At 45.1% G+C, this 27410-nt stretch overlaps 1 protein-coding gene across 2 annotated transcripts in view; it reads left to right on the forward strand.

Annotated features, from left to right (window-relative positions):
* Nucleotides 1-27410, forward strand: part of Adgre1 (adhesion G protein-coupled receptor E1) — an 83434-nt gene that overhangs the window by 17449 nt on the left and 38575 nt on the right. For both annotated transcript variants that reach the window (XM_042267282.2, XM_015989466.3), the window contains exons 2-11: nucleotides 313-366; nucleotides 9439-9585; nucleotides 11026-11181; nucleotides 11263-11382; nucleotides 12357-12503; nucleotides 14520-14669; nucleotides 17252-17392; nucleotides 17480-17626; nucleotides 19863-19951; nucleotides 26643-26726. In XM_042267282.2, coding sequence (XP_042123216.2) covers nucleotides 339-366; nucleotides 9439-9585; nucleotides 11026-11181; nucleotides 11263-11382; nucleotides 12357-12503; nucleotides 14520-14669; nucleotides 17252-17392; nucleotides 17480-17626; nucleotides 19863-19951; nucleotides 26643-26726 — 1209 coding nt within the window. In that variant the 5' untranslated portion in view covers nucleotides 313-338. The remainder of the gene's footprint in view (nucleotides 1-312; nucleotides 367-9438; nucleotides 9586-11025; nucleotides 11182-11262; nucleotides 11383-12356; nucleotides 12504-14519; nucleotides 14670-17251; nucleotides 17393-17479; nucleotides 17627-19862; nucleotides 19952-26642; nucleotides 26727-27410) is intronic.

A 27410-nucleotide genomic window follows, 5' to 3' on the forward strand; every position in this document is an offset into this window, starting at 1 on the left:
AGAAGACATTAAAATATGGGTTCATTTCCCAGCACCCTCGTGGCAGTTCACAAGCTCCTGTGACTCCAGTTTCAGGGGCTCCTTCCAGCCTCTGTGACACTGCACCTCTTAAAAAAGAAAAACCTCGAGAAAACGAAGCGCATAGACATCAGGAGCACTCTGTGAAGACTGTGCAAAGTGGCACAGCTCCCTCGGCGGGTTCCGTCCAGCTTTGCCAAGCCGACTTACACGGGGTCAAGCTGCCGGTAATTTTGCTGGTTGAGCACGAACCACATGTCAGCAGTTCATGCCTTTTCCTCCCTCTCTTCACAGGCTGCAGTGGTGTGCACAGATGCGGGATGATCACACTGGGACAAAGTCAGCAGGGTAAGTTAGCCATGGGGAACAAAGGACCTGTCTGAGTGGGATGTGTTTTGGAGAGCTCTCATGTCCCAGCAGCCGAGCCTCACACTTCGTGGGACTGAGTTACAGGCAGAGCCACGGTATCTACGTCCGCTCCAGGACATTTCCTTTGTGCTCTGAAATAGTTGTGTAACCTCAGGCAAGAATCATAACCTCTCTGATCTTCACTACCCTCAAGTGTGGGCTTTAGAAATTGATGTGCGTATGTCACAGGGGTGCTGTGAAGCCTCTCTTCTGGTATAACCCCCCCCCCCATATTCTGAGGTATTAATTCAAATTCTCTTTTCTAGTCTTCTAATCCTTGTTTTTGAGATAGTAATAAGGAATTAGCATGTCTTTTCCTGTTTTGTTACTCTGGAATGCCATAATCAAACCTGGTCATTGGGTGTGAACTTGTTTTGGGTCTTGACAAGAATAAATATCGGAGTCAATTCATAAAGAGAAGAGGTTTATTTTGGCTTATGTTGATAGGGATCTCCATCTGTGGCTGGCTAGCCTCAAAGCGAGTGGAGCATCATTATCGCTGTACTTCTGGACTGCAGGTGCAGGGGACCGCTTGGTCTTCTCGCCGCGTTTCCTCCTGAAGAGGCATTTTGTCACTTTGTCACAGCATCGAGAAAAGCAGCTAACAAAGGCAGGGATCTGAAACTTACCTGAAATATGGTGTCTGTATTGCTTCTCTGAGAGTCTCATACAAGGAAACTGTGCATTTTGGTCACATTCACCTCCCATCTCCCCTCTGCCTCCTCCCAGAACCACTCCCACCCTTGCCTCCCAGTTCTGTGCTCTCTTTTAGAAGTTGTTTACATTTTCGTATTTTATTTAATATTAACACCTGAATTCCCTTCCCTCCAGCTCCTCCTCTGTATTCGCCACCATTTTCCCTCCTAACTTCATCTTCTATTTTCCTTTTATTTTTATGTGAAAATAATTAAAAAATTAAATATAATTACATCATTTTGGCCCTCTCTTTCTGCCCTCCAAGGTCTCCCATGTCCCTCCCCTGCCACTCTTCACATTCCTGGCCTTTTCCTTTAATGGTTCTTGTGTTATTGGCACTCACATTACACACACACACACACACACACACTCACACACACACTCACACACACACCCTCCCCCAACATACCAACACACACATACACACAAACAACCCCCAACATAACATACATATATATGTACACAACACACACACACGCCCCTCCATACACACACATACTCACACATACATATACATACACACAAGTACACCCCAAATACCAACACAACATACCTATATACATACATACATACATACATACAGACAGACACCATCCCACACCCACACATACCCATATATACACACATGCATGCAACCTGCTCAGTCCAGTTAGTTCTACTTGTATGAATATGATCTCAGGACTGACCACTTGGCATGGGGTAATCAATTGGGGGCTTTTCCTCGGGAAGAGTGACTCTCCCTCTCTCCACATTCCTTGGTTGTCTACATCTTTAGGGGTGGGAGCCTGTGAGGTCCTGCATCCCACGTTAGCATGTCTTTGGTGTCCTCCTTGTTCAGCCATGCTTAGGCAGCTGTCTTGCTGAGGTGTCACGGGCGAAGGGTCTCTGTCACTTCTTGGAGACGGGATCTCTCATCAGACTTCCTCATCCCCTGGCTCTTGCAAACCACCCACCCTGTCTTCTTCGGTGTCCCCGAAGAAGCCTTAGGTGCAGGGGTTGCGATGTAGACGTATCCTCAGGGGCTGGGCCCCCCATGATCAGTTAGCTATGTCTGCACCTTGGCCTGCTGTGCTGTGGTTTTCCGTGACAGTCCTCCTCTGCTTCAGAGAGACTCTTCTTGATGAGGGTGAGATCTGTGGGAATGTGAACGCGTTTTTAGAATGCACTTGGAGGTTATGCTGGTCTGGTAAAGTGGCAGTAACGGGCTCTCCTTTAGGATCCATGACTTCATAAGCCCCGGGTAGTTGGCTGGGTTCCCAGGCATGCTTTCCCTTCTGTGTAGTGGGCCCTACGTCCAATCAGACAGCCATTGGTTACGTCTGAGATAGGAGTGCCACTGATGCACCTTTAGGGACATCTTACCATTGGGAAGCATTGTCTGCTCAGGTGGTGCAACTTTATTTTATAGGTGCATACACACATACACACATATATGTATTATATATAATTTTAGGTAAATATAAAATAATGATTCTTTATGGCTTTTCCAAGAATCCTGAGTGTTACTTATCCCTCCTCTCTACCCAGTCTTCCCAATGAAAACATCTGAATCCCGACATTTTCCCTCTGTAGGGTACCTGCCGCTGTGGCCCATTTTTACCTTCCTGGTTTCTGCAGTTACTCCAGGATCTGTACTCAATCTGAGGACATGGAGCTAGGAACTGAGGATGGGAGAGAACATGCCTGCATGTGCACATGTGTGGGACCATTGCCAGGGGGGAGAGGAGAGTCAAGGTTTTTAAAATTGTTCTGTGTGTGTGTGTGTGTGTGTGTGTCTGTGTGTGTGTTGTGTGTGTTGTATGTGAGTGTGTGTATGGTGTGAGTGTGTGTATGGTGTGAGTGTGTGTATGGTGTGAGTGTGTGTATGGTGTGAGTGTGTGTGTGAGTGTGTGTATGGTGTGAGTGTGTACGTGTGTGTGGTGTGAGTGTGTATGTGTGTGTATGTATGTATGTGTGTGGTGTGTGTATGTATGTGTGTGTGGTGTGTGTGAGTGTGTGTGAGTGTGTATGTGAGTGTGGTGTGAGTATGTATGTGTGTATGTATGTGTGTATGTATGTGTGTGTGGTGTGTGTGTGTGCATGTGTGTGTGTGTGTGATGTGTGTGAGTGTGTATGTGTGTGGTGTGAGTGTGTGTGTATGTATGTATGTATGTATGTATGTGTGTGTATGTGTGTTTGTGTGTATCTGTGTGTGTGTATGTGTTTGTGTCTCACTGTATAGTCCAGATGGGCCTTGAACTTGTGAACTCTTGTCTCATATTCCAAGTGTCTTGGATTGTAGGCGTACACTTTCAGAACCGGTGTTAGTTCATCTTTTAACACTGAAGATCCATGTGCTCTATTGGCTGTGGGTACTAACAGGCAGTATAGGGACCAGAAGCAAAGGCTCAGGGAAGAGTTGAAATATCACAGTCTTTCACATCCCCTGATTTGTACCATGTCTGCCTTCCAGACTTGAATTTGATCAAGTAGCTATTGCTTCTACTGTGGTACACTTTCAGCTTATCAAAACTTAAAAATTTACTAGCTTTTTATTTACTCGTGTCTGCGTATGCACATGCACACATGTAGCACACATGCGAAGGTCAGAGGGCAGCCCAGGAGGGTGGAGTCTCTGCCACCACCACCTGGGTCCTGGGACTGAATCTGGGTAATAAGGTTTGGGGGAAGCACATTCACCTACTGAGACATTTACTTATTTATGATTTAATTCTTTGAGAACTTCTCATGTCCAAACAATGAAATATCATTTCCACCCACTTCCCCTTAACACACCCTCCTAACTTCAGTTGCTTTCAATTTTAAAAATATGACCCACTGCATACAGTGAAGGTCTTGGGTAGTTCAATCAGGCCGTGAGCTCACTATGTAGCCATTGTTTTGAATTTATATTTTGAATGCTCCTGTCTTGACCTCACAGGTCCTGGAAAGACAGAGTGAGCCATCACACCCTCCTCTCATTTATTTTCCTCTGAGAATTATTTATGTCATTAAGAAGAAGGCATCACCTCTTCTTGTAGGACTTTAAAAAGAGGATCTGTTGAATATGGGAGTATTGAAGCTGCCCAGATCAACTGTGGAGACAGGAGGCTAGCGTGGTGTCAGGACAGCATGTACAGAGGACCCAGGGCTGCGGAGACTTTGGCTTTCAGGTCAAGACAGGCTGTGAGCTGGGGAGGTCGTCAGATGCCCAGGCTCCCAGGACAGGGTTCTTATTCTGGTTTTTGGGAGGACTTGAAGTTTGAGAGGTTTAGGATAGAGTGCCCCAAAAGAAAAAAAAAATTAGAAGGTCCTAGAAGTGTGCAATGTGGCCACTGCAGAGAAAGAGGAAGCTGGAGAGAGATCTGAGGCCCCATGTGTGGGTGGGAAACACTGGGTAGACTGCAGGGCCAGGAAGTGGCTCTGAGCCAGTGTTACAGGAACACAAGGGAGACATGTAGGGCAGTGGTAACCTGTCTTTGGGGTGTAGGGCAGTGGTAATCTGTGTTTGGGGCATAGGGCAGTGGTAATCTGTGTTTGGGGCATAGGGCAGTGGTAATCTGTCTTTGGGGTGTAGGGCAGTGGTAATCTGTGTTTGGAGGATAGGGCAGTGGTAATCTGTCTTTGGGGTGTAGGGCGCTTCCCATGGTTTCCACCCTCCCATTTGATGTCTGCACCATCACTGCTTTTCAATGCTTCTCTGTTAGCACACAGAGTCATATGTAGTAATAGGTTTTGCTATGACATTTTCTTACATGTATATTCTCCCCAAATGCCTTGTCTTGCTTTTCAATGCTTCTCTGCTTCAATGCTTCTCACTGCTTTTCAATGCTTCTCTGTTAGCACAGAGTCATATGTAGTAACAGGTTTTGCTATGACATTTTCTTACATGTATATTCTCCCCAAATGCCTTGTCTTGTGCCCCATCCCCTACTTCCACAGATCTCTCTCTTCCCAACTAAAAATATAAATAGAATTCCTACACAAATGATGTAGATGCTGAGAAAGAAATCAAGGAACAAAATCCACTCACAATAGCTCCAAACCAAACCAAATCAAACAGGACATGCACACGTGCACATACACATACACATATGCCCACACATACACATACACATGCACACACACATATCACACATATGCACACAGACACACAGACACACACACACACACACACACACACATATATATATATGCACACACGTGCACAAACATACAGACACAGGCACACATAGTCACACAACACACACACAGACACATGTACACATACACAGACAGACAGACAGACAGACAGACAGACACACACACACACACACACACACACACACACACACACACACACACACAGACTCACACAAATCTACCCCACCTGGGGTTAAATCTAACCAACAAGGGAACAGAGTCTACCCTGACAGTTATAAAACACCAAAGCAGGAAACTGAGGCTGTCACCCCACAGTGGGAAGTATGGTCCACTCCTGGAAGGGGCTCTTGTGTTCACAGTGGGAAGAGTGAACAGAGTGGCCATATTGCTATATGCAACCCACACAACCAAAGCAATCCTCATGAAAACACCAGCACTATTCCTCACAGAAATCTTAAACTCTGTACAACAGGCCTGGAAAGCTAAAGGCAGTTCAGACTAGGGACAGCACCGGAGGTGTCCCTTTCCTGATTTCACGTTCTCCCACAGAGCTGCAGCTAGACAAACAGCATGGTTCTGGCACAAGAGCTGGTTCTCGCCAATATCTGAATCCATTCCATCTACCACTCATATCAGCATCCCGTTCAAAGCACACTCAAATCCCAGGCTCTTCCTGTTCCCGCCTGAATTGTACTGAACATTCCACTCACAGGCACGGGGCAATCGCTTCACCCCTGACCATCCTGCTTCTGAATCTCCAAAGCTAATGGTCCCAGCAGTTGCTGGAAGGGCTGTTAAAATCATCACCATGCTTCCTCTACCCAAACCCCTGCCGCGGCCCCCATCACTCATCCCACTAGCTGCTTCTCCCATTGCTGTGACCTCACATGCAGCAAGAAGTAGCCTGAGGGAGGAAGAATTGATTTTGGCTCCTGGCTTGAAGAGATACAGTCTGTTAATGCAGGGAAAGGTGTGGTGGCAGCTGTTCACACCACATCTGTGGTAAGAAAGCAGAATGACCCTGTGCCTTTGCTCTGTCTCTGTCCCCAGCTGATGAGGTGCCAACCCACTTCAGGAGGTGTTTCTTCCTGGAAGTATATCACAGACTCATGCAGAGATGTCTCCCAGGTGACTCGGAATTCAGTCAAACTGACAATGAAGACGAATCACCACACTCATTTATACATAAAAACATCAGAATCATACAACAACCTAGGAGGCCCTGTGTGATTGGACTGTGGGTCTTCTCTGCTTTTTCCTCTTTTCTTCACTAATTCTGGCATCAAATTTATGCTGACCTCCTTGCTACCTGTAGGATCAGGAATGGTTTTGCTGCCGCACCTTTACATTTATTATATTTACTTGTATGTCTCCATAACTCATCTTTAAAAGAATTATTATTACTGTGTTATCTATGTATCTATCTATCGATGTATCTATATATCTATGTATCTATCTATCTACCTATCATCTATCTGTCTATCTACCTATATTTATCTGTGTATCTATCTATCATCTATCTATCTATCTATCTATCTATCTATCTATCTATCTATCTATCTATCTATCTATCTATCTATCTATCTTTCTTTCTTTCTTTCTATCTATCAATCCATCTATCATCTCTCCCTATCAATCATCTATCTATCTATCTATCTATCTATCTATCTATCTATCTATCTATCTATCTATCTATCTATCTATCTATCTATCTATCTATCCATCCATCCAGTTATCATTTATCTATCAATCATCTATCATCTATCTATCTATCTATCTATCTATCTATCTATCTATCTATCTATCTATCATCATCATCATCTATCTATCTGTCTGTCTATCAATCATCTATCTACCTATCATTATCTATCTATCTATCTATCTATCTATCTATCTATCTATCTATCTATCTATCTATCTATCTATCTACCTACCTACCTACCTACCTATCTATCTATTTATCTATTTATCATCATTTCTCTATCAACCATCTATCTATCATCTATCTATCTATCTATCTATCTATCTATCTATCTATCTATCTATCTATCTATCTATCATCTATCTACCTATCATTATCTATCTATCTATCTATCTATCTATCTATCTATCTATCTATCTATCTATCATCTATCTATCTACCAATCATCTATCTACTTATCATTATCTATCTATCCATCCATCATTTCTCTATCAATCATCTATCTATCCATCCATCATCTCTCTCTATCAGTCATCTATCTATCTATCTATCTATCTATCTATCTATCTATCTATCTATCTATCATCTATCTATCTATCTATCTATCATCTATCTATCCATTTATCATTTCTCTCTCTATCAATCATCTATCTCTCTATATATCTATCTCTCTATATCTATCTATCTATCTATCTATCTATCTATCTATCTATCTATCTATCTATCTATCTATCTAATTCATCCAACATCTGTATTTGCATGTACACATGTGCAGCCAGAAGACAATGTGAAGGGAGTCTGTTCTCTCCTTCTATCATGTGGATCTTGGGGATTGAACTTAAGTCATCAGGACTAGCCCAAGCACCTTTACCCACTGGGCCCTCTTGTTGGCCCAGGCTCCATAAGTCTTTTGTTCATTCCTTTGAGGATTTTGCTAAATGTCACACTTGGAAGGAAGCCCTGTATGGGAGTCCTTCTAAAAAATTATGCCTCCTCCCACCTTTCAGTTCTCTCCTCCCTAGTTCTCTTCATTTTTAATATGATCTTTGCTCACCATCTGACATGGTATAAAGTTTATTTATTTAGTTCTCTACACCCTTTGCAAAGCCTCTCTCCATTTATTCCCCGCTGAGAACCTACTGCTGTATGTATAGGGCCCAGCTCTATTCAGTGCACCTCATCCCCCAATTTCTTGGCATGGTGGTTATGGGTGAAACAAACCACTTTCTGATTGGCTGTGAGGCCTGCTCCATGGCAGGGATTCCATGCATGATATTGTAAACTGAGTCAAAAGACTGAGGGACCTAAGTGGGAACCAACTGGTGTTGTTTTGATAAATGGTCACATTGTCAATTTACATTTATGTCTGTAGGTTTGTGGTCTCAGCCTTGGTCAGAGGCTCATGGGTCTTGCAGACACTCACCACTATCCAAAGTCCTGAGAATAAGTGATGTGAGCATCTACCACAGACTCAGGAGGTCAAAACACCTTCCACATCAGATTCACATGGTTATGTGAGTGGTCATCAGTTGAGCTGCCTGAGTGTGGTTTGGGGATAATTTCTTTGGCTTGTGGCCAGTGCCCTATCTGGGGTCAGAGTAGAGGTTTATTTGTTTCTCCTCAGGAAGTCGCACGGCAGAAACTCACCTTGACATTCCACTCTTGGGCCCTTAAAGTTGGAGTGCCATCTTTGGGCAGTGGCAACACCTTCCCTTGATGGCAGTTGCAGACAGCAGACAGGGTTCTCTAATTTTGTCCTCCATCCTGACATTACTTTTCTGCTTGGTAGTGTCTGTTCATGGTTCCCACTGTGGTTTAAAAATCTGAGTCATGGCTTTCAGTTGCTTTCCTCTCAAAATGTCTATTTTTTTCTTACAGCCTTCTCCCCTCTCCATCCCTCCCCCCCACCAACCCACCCCAGGAACTCCAGCTTTGCTCACTGGACTGTGTTTCAGACTCCCATCTCCTGAGTCACCTTTGTCTTCTATGTTGAGTCTCTCCTCTTTCCATTCAGGGTCAATCTCCTCATTTCACTCCTCTGCTTGCAGCATGACCTTTGAGGTCATGGATCATTCTGTTAGCATAGTTTCAAGATCTTCACTCAGCCTTTGACTCATGTCAGCCTTGATGGACTGAGTAGCCCAGCAGTCATGGTCTTTGGAGGAATTACGTCACCTGGCTTCTTCATTCCTGGGTTTCCGCTGTCATTCACTCTTGTGCTGGTTTGGACATCTCTTCTGCTCTTTGAGACACCTACACTGGAGGACTCAACCCAGGGACAAATGTGCTGGTCTCTAGGCCGTTCTTATAAAGACCAGTTACTCCATCCATTTACCTTCATCTCTCATATCCACAAGACCACTTTCTGGAGAAGATCACCCTGATAGGCAGTAGACTCTAGGGCGTGGCTTCTTCATTCCTTTATGCGACTCCTTGTAAGCCCCACTCTAGTGCTTTACACACATCCACACTCTTCTTTCCATGCTACCTAGGTGTGAACGAGTGTGAAGACACTACCACATGCCCAGCTTACGCCACCTGCACGGACACCAAGGACAGTTATTACTGCACCTGTAAACGAGGCTTCCTGTCCAGCAATGGACAACGCAACTTCAGGGGCCCAGGAGTGGAGTGTCAAGGTGAGTTTCTGCTGTGTGACTTTCTGGGGAGGCATGAATGAGAATCTGCTCTCACCTCATGTAGGGCACTGGTCACAGGCCAGAGAAATGATCCCCACCCCATCCCAGGCTCAGGCAGCCCAGTTGTTTATTGCTCATATAACCATGGGGAGGGGCCTTGTGATTTTGATGTGGAAGGTGTCTTGACTTCCTGAGTCATGGGAACCCCCTCCTCCCTGGGGAGGGAGTGCTTCAGTTCAGAAGAAATCACTCCTCAAGCGTTCACATGCCATCAAAGCCTTCCAGGGTTTGGTAGGTCAGGCTCATGCTGGCTGGGTATTGGGTGTAGTTATTCCCAATTCCTGTCATATCCCCCTAAATTCCTCCTTTCCCAGCACCCTTCCTTTATATCTATCCTTTAGCACAAATACATATCTAAATATGCACAAACTTTCCCTTTTCTCTCCCTTACATTCTCCCTTCTTTCCCGTTTTCATCTATACACTCATTCATGAATTTGCCTATCCATCCACCTGTGGTTAATATAATGCACCCCAATAAACGTATCTGGGGGTCAGAGAACAGAATAGCCACTATATTAAACATAGAGGTCAGGCAGTGGTAGCACATACCTTTAATCCTAGCATTCAGGAGGTAGAAATCTATCTGGATCTCTGTGAGTTCAAAGCCACACTGGAAACTACCAGGCATGATGACACACACCTTTAATCCCAGGAAACGATGACAGGAAGCAGAAAGGTATATAAGGTATATAAGGACCAGGAACTAGAGTCTTGTTAAGCTTTTAGGCTTTTAGCAGCAGTTCAGCTGAGAATCTCATTTGGATGAGGACTCAGAGACTTCCAGTCTGAGGAAACAAGATCAGCTGAGGAATTGGCTGTGGCTTGTTCTGTCTCTCTGATCTCTCAGTGTTCACCCCAATACCTGGCTCCAGGTTTGTTTTTATTAATAAGACCTTTTAAGATTTGTGCTACATCCACGCATCCATTTGTCTATCTATATGCCCATCCATTATGCCCCTCAGTTCACCCATCTGGCCATACATAGGAAAGCTGTCTACACTCAACTCCCTCCTTGATTCACTCTCTCTCCTTCCTTCTGTTTCTACTCACGTGTCCACTCATCTGTTTGCACACAGGGATACTTACCTCCACACCCACCCTCTCCTCCTACCCATGCACTTTCCCCTGACTCTTGTTCCCTGCAAAAGTTCACAGGTGGCTGTGCTCCAAGACTGAGTATCTCGAGAGGACAAGGTGGGGTGTTTGACTTAGCAACCCACTTTTATGAGCTGAGAACCCAACTAGAAGACTGCTCAGGTTTAAAGAGAGAGACCCTAGACCTCTCCAAAGTCACCAGATGATGAACACATAGATGGAGGTCCAGCCATTGTCTGTAGGGTGAGAGCAGTTTGTCACTCCAACCTTTTTGTTCGCTCAGATGTTAACGAATGTCTTCAAAGCGACTCACCTTGCGGTCCTCACTCGATCTGCATCAATATCCCAGGGCGGGCCCGGTGCAGCTGTCTTAGCGGCTTCTCTTCTCCCACTGGGAACAGCTGGATCCTGGGAAGTTCAAGTAATTTTCTCTGCACAGGTAACATTTTTCAGGTTCTCTGTGGGTCTTTGGTGGTCAGCACAGGTTTGTCTTCACTCACTCTCTTCCTCTGCCCTGCAGATGTTGATGAGTGTCTGACGGCCAGGATCTGCCCTGATTATTCCAACTGTTCTAACTCTGTGGGAAGCTACAGCTGCACCTGCCAACTTGGTTTCACTTGGAATGGCCTTGCTTGTGAAGGTTTGTGGCACCTGGTCCTTGTCATTTCTCATGTGGTTTTGTTTGTGCTGAGGACAGAACCCAAGGCTTTGCACCTGCCAGGCTGGGTCACCCATCTACACTCCTGTTCTTTTAAAATTTAACCATTCATAAATCCTTCTGCCATTCCCTTCTTCTTTACAACAGATCTCTCCCCTCCTTTCCTGCCTTTGTTGTGGCTCTGTTGTGCTTGAATGTGTTTGACGTGACCAAGGAAAACTTAACAGTGTCAGTACCACCAAGGAAATCTCCCTTCCTACCATCCCCAGTAACAACAGCTGCTCAGAGAGGGGTGGGCCCTCAGGAGTAGCCACAGCTGTTGTGAGCTCATGTACATGTGCAGAAGGTGCGGTATCTCACAGCACCCCTCCCCATCCTCTGGCTCTAACATTCCTTCTGTCCATTCTCCATGCACACTGCCATTCTTTACATTAACCTGGGCCTCATCCATGTGGAAATGCAGTCAGTCCCAGAGAAGAACAGAGGCAATCAGGCTTCCTGTGGCCTGAAGTTTGGAGCTGACCCTCATCACTTGTACCTTCTTTTGGCCAATACAAGTAATAGCACAAGATGGATTCAAGAAGGTGGGGAACCAAGTGTCATTTCCCCATGGGATAGTGGAGAGACCACGCGGCATGTTATCCACACCCTGAGATGTGGTTACAGGAGGCACAAAGGATTATGGCTATTTTTGTGAATGTTGATAATTATGCTTTTAAACTGTGCAACATTTCTGCTTATATTCTATTTGCCAGGATTTATTCTTATGTGTATGTGTAGCTGCAAGGGAGGCTGAGAAACACACCTCTGAGTGACCAGGAAGAAAGAGAGCCCACGTGTGTTGGAGAGTCTTCATTTTGTCTGCTACCAGTTAGCACACATCGCATCTCTAGGGTGTAGTCCTCACTTCTTAATCCCCTTTTAAATTCTCCTGCATTTTATCCCCAACTCATCAGATAAGGATGAATGTTCAGAACACAGTGCTTGCCCAGAACATGCATCGTGCCACAACACTCTTGGAAGTTATCACTGTACATGTGACTCAGGATTTGAATTTAGTGGTGGAGGGTCAACGTTCCAGGGCCTGGAAGAATCCTGTGAAGGTAGGTGAAAGTGTTGACCAGGAACTCAAGTAAAACCTACTTGAAAAGACAGTGATAAGAGGTTTGGGCTTAGGATGAGTTCAAGACTTTCATTTCAAAAGCTAAAGCCAAGATTTCTTCCTTCTCCTCCTCCCTCCTTTCCCCTCCCCTCTCTTCTTCCTTCCTTCCTTCCTTCCTTCCTTCCTTCCTTCCTTCCTTCCTTCCTTCCTTCCTTCCTTCCTTCCTTCCTTCCTTTTTTGAGTATGGGCATGTGTACATCACAGTGCTTGTGCGGAGGTCAGAGAACAATTTTTGGGTGTCAGCTCTTGACTTCCACCTTATGGAGACAGGGTGTCTCTTGTTTCTGCTGCTGCACTGCATACCTACTGAGATCAGCCAACTCCTTCCCCTGTGCTGTATGTAATAAACTCACTGAGGTTCTGGATTTCATCAGAGGGAGGACAGCTCACCTGACCTCGACTTTTCTGTACATATGTCCTGTCTTTCTTCATTCCCTCACCACCTCAGCCAGATTTCCAGGACCTGCCAGTGCTGGATGCAACACACACCCATGTGCATGAGCATAAGTGTGCGCATGCCCTGGCATGTGTGTGGAAGTCAGGATAACTTCTGGTGTCAGTCTTTGCCTCCCACCTTGCTGGAGACAGGGTCTCTTGGCTGTTCACTGCAGAATGCACCAGTGCTATCTGGCCCATGGGTTTCTGAGGATTCTCTGCCTTTCACCTCGATGCATGAGTGTTGGGGTTAAACATGTACTGCCACATCTAGCTGTACATGGCTTCAGGTCCTTACAGTCCCATGGTGCATTAGTTACTTTTTTGTTCCTGGAAAAAAAAATACACCCTGACCAAAGACTCCTTAAGGAAGAGAGAGTTAATTTGAGCTTATGTGTCCAGAGGGATGAGTTCATCATGGTGGGAAGGCATGGCAAAGGGTGAGAGGCATGTGCAGGGGTGGGAGGCATGTGCAGGGGTGGGAGGGCATGTCCAGGGGTGGGAGGGCATGTGCAGGGGTGAGAGGCATGTGCAGGGGTGGGAGGCATGTGCAGGGGTGGGAGGGCATGTCCAGGGGTGGGAGGCATGTGCAGGGGTGGGAGGCATGTCCAGGGGTGGGAGGCATGTGCAGGGGTGGGAGACATGTCCAGGGGTAGGAGACATGTCCAGGGGTGGGAGGCATATGCAGGGGTGGGAGGGCATGTCCAGGGGTGGGAGGGCATGTCCAGGGGTGGGAGGGCATGTCCAGGGGTGGGAGGCATGTGCAGGGGTGGGAGGGCATGTCCAGGGGTAGGAAGCATGTGCAGGGGTGGGAGGGCATGTCCAGGGGTGGGAGGGCATGTCCAGGGGTGGGAGGGCATGTGCAGGGGTGGGAGGCATGTCCAGGGGTGGGAGGCATGTGCAGGGGTGGGAGACATGTCCAGGGGTAGGAGACATGTCCAGGGGTGGGAGGCATGTCCAGGGGTGGGAGGGCATGTCCAGGGGTGGGAGGGCATGTCCAGGGGTGGGAGGCATATGCAGGGGTGGGAGGCATGCCCAGGGGTGGGAGGCATGTCCAGGGGTGGGAGGCATGCCCAGGGGTGGGAGGGCATGTCCAGGGGTGGGAGGCATCTGCAGGGGTAGGAGGCATGTCCAGGGGTGGGAAGCATGTCCAGGAGTGGGGGGCATGGCAGCAGAAGCAGGAAGCTGAGAGATCATGTCTCACCCACAAGCATCAAGCAGAGAGAGCAAATTAGAAATAGGGTGAAGTTATGTACTCTCATCCTCTCCCCCCCCAGTGACACACTTCCTCCAGCAAGGCTTCAGCTCCTGAACCTCTCTAAACAGCACCATCTACTGGGGACCAAATGTCCAGATGCCAGAGCCTATGGGGTCATTCATATCCAAGCCATCCCATTCCAACCCCTGGTCACCACAGGCTTGTGGCCATATCATAATGCAAAGTGCATTTAGTCCCAGCCAGAGGTTTATATGCTAACAATTTCCTGGTTCAAATTTCTCCTAACTTTCACTTTCTATTTAGATGTGGATGAGTGCTCCAGGAACTCAACTCTTTGTGGCCTCACCTTGATTTGCGTCAACACCCTGGGTTCCTACAACTGCTCCTGCCCATCTGGATTCTCCTTGTCAGTTTCCCAGATCCCTGGTCATCCAGTAGAGAGTAACTGTATAGGTAATCTCCTCAGCCATGTGGAGGACTTGTCAATGGGTATTAAATGAATCTCGAGCATAGTGGCTTATAGCAACGAACATCTGTTCTTGCTAACAGTGGGCTAGTTTTTCTGTTTCATTTAGTGTCCTTAGGGCCTGTGCCTACAGTGGCTGGTAGGTCTTAACAGGTAGTCTCTGAATGGGCACTCTACTGAGGCATCCAGTTTCCACTGTGACACTTTGGGCTTCCTCATAGCATAGCTCCTGTCTTCAGAAAATGTGTGTTTCCAAGAGGAAGAATGCAGAATATGCCAGGTATTTGAGAGCCTGGGCTTGTGGATCTCAGAACACCACTAACACCTCATCTTGTTGGTTACAGTCAAGAACCAAACTAGATTCCCAAGGGGAAAAACTCTATATGTCATTTGATTAATTTTGTCAGCTTGGCAATCTAGAACTGTTTTGCAAGAGAGTCTTGATGAGGAATCTTCCAAGTCAGGCTGATCTGTGGGTATGTGTTCTAGTTTCATTCTGTTGCTGTGACAAACACCACAACCAAAAGCAGCTTGGGGAGGAAAGGGTTTATTTGGCTTAGACTTCCAGGTCACAATTTATCACTGAGGAAAGTCAGGGCAGCAACTACAGGAACCATGGAAGAATACTACTTGCTGAGTCACTTTAAGGATTGCTCACAGCTCATGCTTAGCTTTGTTATACCCCCTACCCAGGGAATGGTGCCACTCACAGTAGACTTGGTTCCATCAATTTAAGACAATGAAGGCAATTCCTCACAGGCAATCTGATGACCAATCTGATGAATACAGTTAATGAAGATTTCCTTTTAGGTGTTTCTAAGCTGTGTCAAGTTGGTGGTTAATGCTAACTAGGACAGCATGTCTGTGGAGGGTTGTTGTGGGAGCCCGTTCTCGGGTTCCTCATGGCTTTACCCAGCAGGTCCGCATAGAGGATGATTAGGACCACGGGCCTGAGTGCAGGTGTCTGAGATGGTCTGCACTTGGTTGTGCTGGGGGAGGAGGTCTTTTGCTCCACCCCTTGGCATCTCTATAAAAACCCTGGGGCAGAGACAGTCAGGGCCCGTTGGAATAGATTCCAGGCCCTCTTGAGGCTATCCTTTATTTTCTATCTGTTTATCTCTGCAAGATTCTCCGCTATAAATCCTTCTATCTAATATTTCCTGCTGCTCGCACTCAAGAAAACTCTGGGGAGCTGTGGGGGTGGTAGGTAAACACCCCACAGGTTGTCATGACCATGTTAATTGATGTGAGGTGATCTTCCTGTCATGGATGATGCCCTTCTCTAGTCTAGGTCCTGGATTACTTGAGAGTGGAGAAAGTGAGCTGAAGGCTGAGCATTCATGCCTTTGGCTCTCTTCGCTCTTGACTGTGGATGTGACTGACTGTTTCAAGTTCCTGCCTTGATTTTTCTGCAATGATGAAATGATATATCTAATAATACTTTCTTCCATATATGTCATTTTTCCAGGATACTTTATTAAAGTAACTGGAAAAAAACACTAGGATGGGGAGCCATGTGTGTTTAGGAAGTGGAAGGGTAGACAGTAGCCATCTTTGATATATCTACCATACAGTGGAGCCCAGTATACATTTTCCAGTCTCTGTGAGGGAAATGCTTGTTTATATTGACTTAAAATATTCTATTTCTCATGACTTGTTGATAGTTGATGATGGTATTGTTATAAGAAACACAATAAAAGTAAAAAAGAGACCTTAGAGTTAATTTAATTTGGCTTTGTTGGTTCTTATGAACCCTATCAAGACCAAAAGGAAATGTGAGCAGATAAGACCTTTTCTGTCAGTGTGACAAATGTCTGAGAAAAATAGCTTTGGGAAGAAGGTTTTTTAGCTAATGATAATAAGTATCTAGCTCATTGGCCAACTCAGTTTCGTTTTTGTTTCCTTTTTCTTGTTTCTTTTTTTGGTGTATGCATCTCTATGTGTGTGTTCATGTGTGTGCTTGTACAAATGTGTGTCCATGTAGTACATGCATATATACATAAGTGGGCAAGAGGTGAATGTCAGGTGCCATTTTTCAGGGTCCATCCACCCAGCCTTGAGCTCCCTACTATTATATGTGAGATGATCAGCTTTAATTGTCAACTTGACACAAGCTAGAATCATCTGGGAAGAGAGCCTCAATGAAGGATTGTCTAGATCTGTTGGCCCATGGGCATGTCTATGGGGGATTGTCTGGATTACTTATTAATTAATGTGGAAAGGCCTAGCCCATTATGGGTGGCAGCATTCCCCAGGCTAGGGGTTCTGAACTGCGTGTAGTAAAAGCTAGGGACATACATTCATTCTCTGCTTTTGACCATGGATATGACCAGCTGCTTTAAGTTCATTCCTTGACTTCCCCCCAATAATGGCTGCCAGCTGGAGTTTGTGAGCTAAAGTAAGCCCTTTCTTTCCTAAGCTGCTTTCTGCCAGGGTATTCCATCACGGCAACAGAAGTGAAACCAGGGGGAACCGGCTGTTGGGCGTCTGTCTGAGATCTTTATACTTGTACTGCAAGCTCTTTGCCCACTGAGTCATTGTTCCCCCATACTCATTCTCCACTGTGCAGATATCGATGAGTGTGATGCCATGTGCCCTTCCAACTCATCATGTACTAACACTCCTGGGAGCTACTTCTGCACTTGCCATCCTGGCTTTGCACCGAGCAATGGGAAAGTGAATTTCACAGACCCAGAAGTGGCATGTAAAGGTGAGTAGAGGATTTCCCAGAAGGCCTGGGATATACACTGCCCCCTGTTTTTCTAAATTTCTTTATATAATTTGAATTTTATTGCAGATATTGATGAATGCATCCAAGATCCATCACCATGTGGACGAAATTCTGTCTGCACAAATGTTCCAGGCTCCTACATCTGCGCTTGCCTTCCCAGCTTTCGACCGGATCCAGAAGGATCCCAGGCACATGGCAACTTTAGCTGCAAAAGTAATGTTTTGTTGCATTGGCAAGGGGAGCTGTGTCTTGGCTTTGCTCGTAAAACCTTTTTTCTCTTCCAATAACTGGGTTTTCTGCTTGCTTTCATTTCACCCATGCAGTATTTTCCTACCTATTCACTCCTCTAAGGATTCATTGGTACACTCAATAACAAGTTACTGAGTGGAATTTGTATCAACTATTTTTTTTGAGACAGAGCCTCCTGTAGTTCAGGTTAGCTTCAAACTTATTGTTGGGCTTGAACCCCATTTCTCATCCCTCCATCTACCAACTGCTTGGACCATAGGTGTGGGGGACCACATGCAGTTTGAAATATAAACTTGAAAGAGTTGAGGTCACATTGTCCCAGGTTATAGTATGTGCACATAGAGGTTCACACAGAGTGAGTAGCTTTAGATGTAACCTGAAACCATGGGCAGAGTTTGGTCTCTTTGGTGCTTTGGTGTCTTGTGAAAGCATTTAGTTTTTTTTTTTCTCTCAAGAACAACAAAAGGTTAAACATTTCAAGTAATAGATATTAAAAGGTCTTTGGCTGAGTTACAGGACTGAGCATGAATGGAGCCTAGCTCATGAGCTAGGGGTGGTTGCTAGCTGCTCAGGGAGGGTCAGTTTTCTTTAAGGGTGTGGCCCTGTGTATTGGTCACTTTCCTGTTGCCATGATGAAACATCATGACAAAGGCAACTTTTACAGGAAAGATTTTCTTTGGATTATGGTTCCAGAGTATTAGAGTCCATGACGGCAGAGAGTGACTGAGGACCCAGTGCCACCTCTGACTTCCATATGCACACACATATATACATTCATGAAAATGTTCACACACGTGTACAACACACACACACACACACACACACACAAATAAACAGAATATATGTAGCTTCAGAAGCTTCAACGAAGCACAATAACAACATGAATTTATCTTTCCCACCACATGGGTGAGGATGTCACCAGTGCCATTCTGTCTCCCAAATGTTCCTTCCTTATTTCATTTTTTCTCTGTCCTCCTCACAAAGAACCATCTGGAAATATATGTTTATTATACCTCTTCATTCTTGCTGTTAATTTTTTTTATTTATGGTGCCTAACACAATATAAAAACTATGTCAGTTCTGAGGAAATAGTGAGAAGAGCATCATTCAGATGCAAACCCTTCCTCTCTCCCCTCCTTCTCTTCCTCCCTTCTCCCATTTCATCTTCCTCCTCTTCCTCCTCCCCTTCCCTTCTTCCCTCTTCTCCACTGTTTTCTTCTTCTCCTCTCCTTCCTCACTTTTTCTTCTCCCTCCTTCCATCTCTCTCAGATCTCATGTGTTTTGTTACCCTTTACAACCTACTCTTTAAAGCCCCTTCAAATTTCCCGTTTCCTCCCCACACTTACATCCACTTGAACATATTTAACCTGTGGGAATCAGGATCTGTGCATGAGTGATGGTACATAGTATTTGTCTTTCTTAGTCTCTGTTACCACAATATTACATTTTCCAGTTCCATTCACTTTCTTAGAAATTTCATATGGCTGAATAATATTCCACTGTATATATCTACCACAATTATATACTCATCTGTTGATGGACAGCTAGGCTGCTATCTCTTCCTGGTAATATTCTTCTTCTTGAAAGAAAAACATTCTGCCTTCAGGCATGCACCAGCTTGTCTTAGAGTTTTGTAACAATGATATCTTAATTTCTTGTCACTATGAAAAATAACTTGACAAAACCAACCCAAGGGAGGGTTTATTCTGCTCTTGGTTCAAGGTGTAATCCATTATGGTGGGGAAACTGAGGCAGTTGGTTACATCACATCTACAGAGAGCTATGCATGCTGCTGTTGCTTGATTTTCCCCATTCTGTGCAGTCCAGGCTCTCCTGTACAGGGAATGGTCCTGTTCACAATTATGATGTGTCTTCCCACACCAATTAGCCTAATTAAGATGATCTGCTACGGACATTCCCAGAGACCTATCTCCCAGGTGATCCTGGATTCTGTTGAGATGATAGTTGACACAGAATGGTCACTGCGGCACTGGGCATCATACTCTGCATACTGACTTGCTCCCTTTAAACCTGTGCCACGCCCTCAGAGATTCTTAATATGCTGTGTAGCTGCAGTCTAGTCCTAGTCACTGCTGTGTGTTATGGCTGAGGCTGGATGTTATGACCAAAGGACATAGAATCGGCTTTTCCTTGTAGTCACACCTCACTGTTTGCTGTGGTTGATTTTTCTTCCTCCCAGGGATCCCCTTCAAGTGTAAGGAAGACTTGATAGCCAACAGTGAGCAGATACATCAGTGCCTAGCAGGGCAAGCCGGGGATCTTGACTATGTAAGTTTTATAACATATTGTTTTTCTTTATTATTGAGAGTTTCATGCATACTATTAAATATGATAATAATTCACCCCTAACTTTTCCCTGACCCTCAACCTCCTTCAGCTTAGCTCTCTTCCAACTCCATGTCCTGTTTTTCTTTGATGACCCACTAAATTCAGTCACTGGTGCCTATACATGCATGGGTATGGGGCATTCACTGGAGCATGGGACCCCACCAGATGCCACACCTTTAAGAAAAAATGATTCTCATTCTCCCAGAAGCTCTCACTGCGAAGAGCTTTTCAGTGAGGGGGACTGGAGACCACCTCCCCAATCTCTGCCTAGAATTTTGGCTGGCTTGTTCTTGTGTAGACACCCACAGCCACTATGGGTTCATGAGCACTACTGCCATGTCTTGTCCAGAAGATAATATCTCGCTGCCTTCCTCCCCACCCTCTGCTCTTACTTTCCTTCCATCTCTTGGTTCACTATGTTCCTCAAGCCTCGGTGTGTGTGTGTGTGTGTGTGTGTGTGTGTGTGTGTGTGTGTGTCTTTGATGCCCCTTTTAGGGCTGGGTGTGTATTCTTACTGAATATGTAATTGTTGTTGAACATTCTTAGTTCATGATATTTTCCAAGAAGCCACATAGGTTAGCTCTTGCTTCAGCAATCTTAACGAAATAAATCCAAGAGCTAAATATCAAAACTCACAGTGGCTGTATTGTTTTTAAAAGTAGAAACTACTCCTTTCTTCACACAAGACTCCCTCACTGTGGCCCAAAATGACTGTTCCAGCTCCTGCCATCAGATCTGTATTTTAGGTAGTGGAGAGAGGACAAGGAAAAGTTAAATTACTTTCCTGTTTAAGAACATAGACATTAAGAACTTAGACATTCAGTGGCATGGCTGAGGGAAGGAGGCCGTCCCCACTTACCTCTTGCTACCTGTGGTAGGTGAGAAAAATAGGGTCATGAGAGTAAGAGAACTAACCCTGCCCCCACACTGCCTGCAGCACACAGGAGAGTGGGCCCTGCATCCCACCTGGACAGCACACTAGAGCTGTTGTTAGAGGCTCAAGTGAGCCATCCCTGAGAACATGAGAGGGGGAGAGCTGACCCTGAGCCCTCCTCATATTCCCCCTACAGCAATCAGGAGAGAGGATCTGCATCTTGCCTGGGCAAAGAAGTAGAGCTAGCCCTGGTCACGTGAGTGTGAGGGACCCAGATATGAGGACCCAAGAGCAGGAGAACTGGCCCCACTCCTTGCTGCAGGCTGCATTGGGCAAGCTAGTCTAGGCAGTGCTGGAGAGCTCACCTGAGAAGTGATGGTGAGGGACAGCTTAGCAGGCTGACCAACCCAGCTACCACCCAGGCCCAGAACCAAGACAATGAGTCAGCCCACCCCAACATCCACTGATTCTATGAACTGTTAGAACATGTGAAGGGGATGAATGTACAGGTAAAAAACTTTAGGATCTCCAGCACACAGGACAACAACAGGCTATCCAAGAGGAACCCCAATGAAAGCCCATTATTGGTGGTGCAGCAGAAGCCAGAGGCCTTGAGCCAGACCAGTGACTCATGGCAAGGAACACTTGCAAGTAAAGATGAATGGACTAAAGGGTAAACTGTGCTACTCAATGGACCACACTACAGCTTCCATGACAAGATTTTCTTTTCATCCCTTTGTTTTGTTTGGATTTTGATTTTTCTTTAAGTTTGACTTAGATTTGGGGATGATGTTGAAAGGGCAGAGGGCAGATGTGAGGAGATGAGGGGATAAGTAGGATCAGAAAGTATGATGTAAAATCTACAAAGAATCAATAAAAGTTAAAGAAGAATATGGCTTAGATAAGAAGGTTGGAGCTGAAAGGAACATGCTGAGTTTTACCTTGGAGGTGATGCTTTTCATGTGTTGATCCTCACTATTGAAGATGGAACTTTTGAAATCAAATCAATAGCTGGAGACACCCACTTGGGTGAAAAAGACTTTGATAACCGAATAGTCAACCATTTCATTGCTGAGTTTAAATAAATGCATAAGAAAGACTTCAGTGAGAACAAGAGAGCTGTGAGGCTTCATATTGCCTGTGAACAGGCTAAATGTACCCTCTCCTCCAGCACCCAGGTGGGCATTGAGATTTTTATGAGGGAATTGACTTTTATACCTCCATTACCTGTGCTCGATTTAAAGAACTGAACGCTGACCTGTTCCATGGCACTCTGGATCCTGTAGAAAAGGCTCTTCAAGATGCCAAACTAGATAAGTCACAGATCCATGATACTATCCTGGTGTGTGGCTCTACAAGAATCCCCAAGATTCAGAAGCTTCTGTGAGACTTCTTCAGTGGCAAAGAACTGAATAAGAACATTAACCCTGGTGAAGCTCTTGCTTATCATGCAGCTGTCCTTGAGGCCATTCTATCTGGAGACAAGTCTGAGAATGTTCAGGATTTGCTGCTCTTGAACATCACCCCTCTTTCCCTTGGTATTAAAACTTACGGTGGAATCCTGACTGTCCTCATCAAGCATAATACTGACATTCCTACCAAGCAGATACAGACCTTCTCCATCTACTCTGATAAGCCAGGTATGCTCATTCAGGTGTACAAAAGTGACAAGGCCATGACCAAGGGTAACAACCCACTTGGACAACTTGAACTCATGTCATATGTCCAGCACCCAGTGGTGTTCCTCAGACTGAAGTCACCTTGACACTGATGCCAATGGCATCCTCAAAGTTTCTGCTGTAGATAAGAGCACAGGGAAGGGGAACACGATGAGCACCACCAAGAGCCACTTGTGCAAGGAAGATATTGAGTTCATGACCCAGGAAACCGAGAAGTCCAAAGCTGAAGATGACAAGCCAAGAGATAAGGTACCACCCAAGAATTCACTGGAACCCTGTGCATTTAGCATGAGAAAGTAACATGTGAAGATAAGAAACTTCAAGGCAAGGTCAATAATGAGGACAGACAGAAGATTCTAGACAACTGATGAAATCATCAGTTGGGTGGATAAGAATCAGACCGCAGAGAAGGAAGAATGTGAACGTCGGCAGAAAGAACTGGAGAAAGTCTGCAACCCTATCAATACCAAGCTGTACCAGAGTGCTGGTGGCGTGCCTGGAGGAATGCTTCCCCAGTGGGGAGTGCCTCCATCTGGTGGTGCTTCTTCAGGGTCCACCACTGAGGAAGTGGATTAAATCAGTCCAAGTAGAGGTGTGGCTTTGTTCCACAGGGAAACATTTGGAGGACCCAAATTCAGCAAATTATTTGGCTGTTTTAAATTTAAGCTGCTACAATAGATTACTGGGCATTCCCAGCAGAGCTTGAACATGGAACATGTGCACAGGGAGAGGAAATGAAACATTGTACTTTATAAGCACGGTATCCTAAATGGAAAATGAAAAGTCTAAAAAATGATTTAAATTGGCACACCCACCAAGAAAAAAAAAAGAATATTCCTAAGTATTATCTCTAGTCACACCTCATTGGCCAAAAATAATAATCAGTTGGGAAAACTGGGTATTTGCCTGACAAGACTCGAGGAATTCCTTTTTAAAGAAAAACAAGAGGCAGGGGAGCTGGAGGGTTGAGTCAGTGTGAAGAATGTGTCTGGTCTCACAGAAGACCCGAGTTAGATTCCCTCTGCTTATATCAGGTGACCCACAACTGCCTGTAACTCCATCTCAAAGGGATATGGTGTCCTCTTTTGGCCTTCAAAGCTACCACACTTACAGGGTACATGTGTGTGTGTGTGTGTGTGTGTGTGTGTGTGTGTGTGTGTGTGTATGTATGCACGTGCATGCGTGTGCATACACACACATACAAAACAAACCCTTTACACTAAGTTTAATTACATTTTTACGATGCTTAGGATTGGTCCCAGGGTTTTGTGCCTGCTAGGCAGGTTCTCTATTGCTAACCTGCTTCCTAGCCCAAGTAATTGTTTTGAGATAAGTTTCATGATTTTTTTGTTTTGTTTTTCGAGACAGGGTTTCTCTGTGTAGCTTTGTGCCTTTCCTGGAACTCACTTGGTAGCCCAGGCTGGCCTTGAACTCACAGAGATCCGCCTGGCTCTGCCTCCCGAGTGCTGGGATTAAAGGCGTGCGCCACCACTGCCCGGCTAAGTTTCATGATTTATTACCAGTAAATGTTTAATTTGTATACACACACACACACACACACACACACACACACACACACATGCGCGCGCGCGCACACACACGCACACACACAATACTTATATATAGGGTATAATACTTATACCCTGGAGTTATGTAAACACTTCTCAGGCAAAAATGTGTTGTGAGTGGAGAACCTAAACCGTTAAACTCACTGTGACCAGTAAAAGACTTTCATATCCACCTTCAGAGATTGTCAACATTAATGCGAGTTTACACATTATCTGTGGAACATCCACACACTTTGGAATACTGTTTTTGTGATTTGTTGTGGTAGAATATGTACAATAAGTAATCTGTTCATCTTGGTTACTTGTTTTGTTGCTGTGGTAAGATACTGTGACAAAGAAATGTAGGAAGGAAGGGCCCCCAGGGTGAGGATGCAGTCCATCATGGCGAGGAAGGCCTGGTAGCCAGACCTTGAGGCAGACTGCGTCCACAGCCAGGAAGCAGAGACCAGTGAATATTAGTGCTCAGCTTCACTCTCCCCTTTATATGTACAATCCAGAATCCTAGCCAAGGGCATGGTCTCGCCCAAAATCCCAACACGGGATTTTGGAGAGATGGCTTAAAGATTAATAGCACTGCCTGCTCTTCCAGAGGACCCAAGTTCAAATCCCAGCAACCACGTGGTGGTTTACAACCGTTTGTAACTAGTTCCAGGGCATTCAACACCTTCTCTGCCCTCCACAGATACCAGGGAGCTACATAGGCAACCAGGACACCAATACACATAAAATAGTAAACTTTAAAAGAGAGAGAGAAAAAAAGGAATTCCCTACAGACATACCCAAAGTGTGTCTCCCAAGGGATTGTAGATTTCATCAAGTTGGCAATTGAGATTGGCCATCATATCACCATCTTAAAGTGTACAGTTCAGTGGTTTGCAGTGGATTTACAGTGTCAAGAAAAAGTCGTTAGTATCTTGTGCTGGACCTTCATCATTCCAAGTAGAGCCTACACACCCACCAAACAGGAGCTGCCACACCCTTCTGAAGCCCCAGGAACACTAATGAGCTCTCTCGGTATGAATCTTTATATTCCGGACATTTTTCTGCAGCCAAGACAATTCCTTTAGGCATGTCCTCGGGCTAGGTCACGTGATGAGTTTTCATCCTCTGAGAACCTGCGTACTGAGTTCCATGACAGCTGTATGGAACTATCTGCACCCCCACCAGCAACGCACAAAGCTGTCTCCCACAACCCTCACTAGCATTTGCTGTCATTTTTTTGTATAATTTTCTTGATTGAGAATTTCATACATATGTTTTGATCAAATCCACTCACTCTAATTCCCCCACCACATTTCCTTCCAACTTTATGTGATCTTTGTAAACCCATTGAGTCCACTCAGTGCTGTCATTGTCTTTTTTGAGGGTATCCTTCTGACTCAGATGAGATGGAATCTCAATATTGTTTTGAAATGTATTTTCATTTATGGCCAGAATTGAACATTTTACTTTTTTTTTTTGTTTTTCATGTAACTCTTGACCATTTGCAGTTTTTTTTAGAACTGGCTGTTCATTCATATATTTGTTTTATTAACCTGTGTGATGATTATGTACTTTTTGTTTTGTTTGTTTTTGAGAAACTATTTCACTATGTAGCTCTAGGGTGCCTGGAATTTGGTATGTAGACCAGACTGGCTTCAAAATTACTTGTATCTGCTGCCTCGGCCTCTCAAGTGCTAGGACTAGAGGTGTATACCACCACACGTCTGACCTTGATGACTAATTTTAATTGCCATTTTGACCCAACCTAGAATCACCTGGGAACAGAGTGTCAATGAGGGACTGTCTACATTGTGTTGGTCTGTGGACATGTATGTGGGGGATTGTCTTAATTAAATCAATTGATATGGGAAGGCAGAGCCCATGGTGGGCAGCATATTCCTTAGGCAGGATCCTGAACTGTGTAAGAGTGGAGAAATAAAGCTGAGCATATAAGCAAGCGAATGAGCAAGCATGTGTGCATAGCTCCATGCTACTGACTGTGGATGAGCCATTTCAGGTTCCTACCTTGAGTTCCCACAATGATGGACAGTAGCCTAGAACCGTAGACAAACCCTTTCTTCCCCAAGTTGCTTTTTGTCAAAGTATTGTATCTGAGCAACAGAAATGAAATAACTCTCCACACCAATGAGTATATTGGGGCTGTTTCAACATGGGTATACAGTGTGCTCTGATAAAATCAGTCTAATTTGCACTTCTTTCTTCTTGCCCTCTGTTTATAGCTGGAGTCTTCACCTCACCTGGTTACTCATTAACTAAATATTAGGCCATTGTGAACTGTGGTCTCCCTGCTGGGTGGGGCATGCCAGAACTCTCCAGAGCAAATGAGCCTGTTAGCCACCATCCTCAACTTCTGCCAAATGAAAACTCGATGAGCACTAATTTTCCTGAGAACCAAGACTCAGAAATTTGCAGCACTCATATATTGGGCTTTATTGCTCAATTTGTAGACTTCGTGATTAACAACAGACTGGCCAGTACTCATATGTGCTCTTTCTCTTGGGACATAGGCCTCCTTTTGCACACTTGTGAACTCTACCTTCGGCATCCTGGATAACACCTGTGAAAACAAAAGCACCCCAGTGTCCCTACAGGTAACGGCGGCACCTTCTTCATCTGTCTGTCTCTTCCCACCACTCTGAGCATGTGCAAACACGACTGCATGAATGTGTGTGTATGCGCACGTGCGTGTGTGTGCGCATGTGTGTGTGTGCACATGTGTGTGTGTGCACATGTGTATGTGCACATGTGTGTGTAGGCCAGGTGTTAACCTCAGGTATTGTCTTCAGCATCTCAGCATGGCTTCACCTTTTAGATTTTTCATTAGCACAGAGTATAACGGGTCTTGTCCTGACATTTTCAGGAATGTGTCATTATCCCTTGCTTGTGTTTCCATCCCTTCCTGTCTGGTACCCGTCTCTTCACCCCATTCACTTCCCTCTGGATGATCGCCCTCTGGTTTCAAAACATATCACTTTCTTTACTATTTATTTTGAGATTGTATGTTTTTTCAAAATGGAGTATATTTTATTTATTTTTTTTGGCAATTTCATACATGTAAACCACAGTTTCACACATGCAGACTGCCGCACCTAGCCCACTATGTGCCGTGAGGAAGGAGAGAGACAACACTTATGGGTTCCAGGGATTTTAATAACTCACCACATAAGTGGGTCACTGATTGATCAGGGCTGCAGGACAAGGACATAGCAGCCTTGCTTCTCCTGACATCCCTGAGCAAGGGCAGAAGTTCCCCCACCTTCCTTCTGTACCGTCTT

The sequence above is a fragment of the Peromyscus maniculatus genome, chromosome 22 (genome assembly GCF_049852395.1).
Source record: "Peromyscus maniculatus bairdii isolate BWxNUB_F1_BW_parent chromosome 22, HU_Pman_BW_mat_3.1, whole genome shotgun sequence".
NCBI classification, from domain to species: Eukaryota; Metazoa; Chordata; class Mammalia; order Rodentia; family Cricetidae; genus Peromyscus; species Peromyscus maniculatus.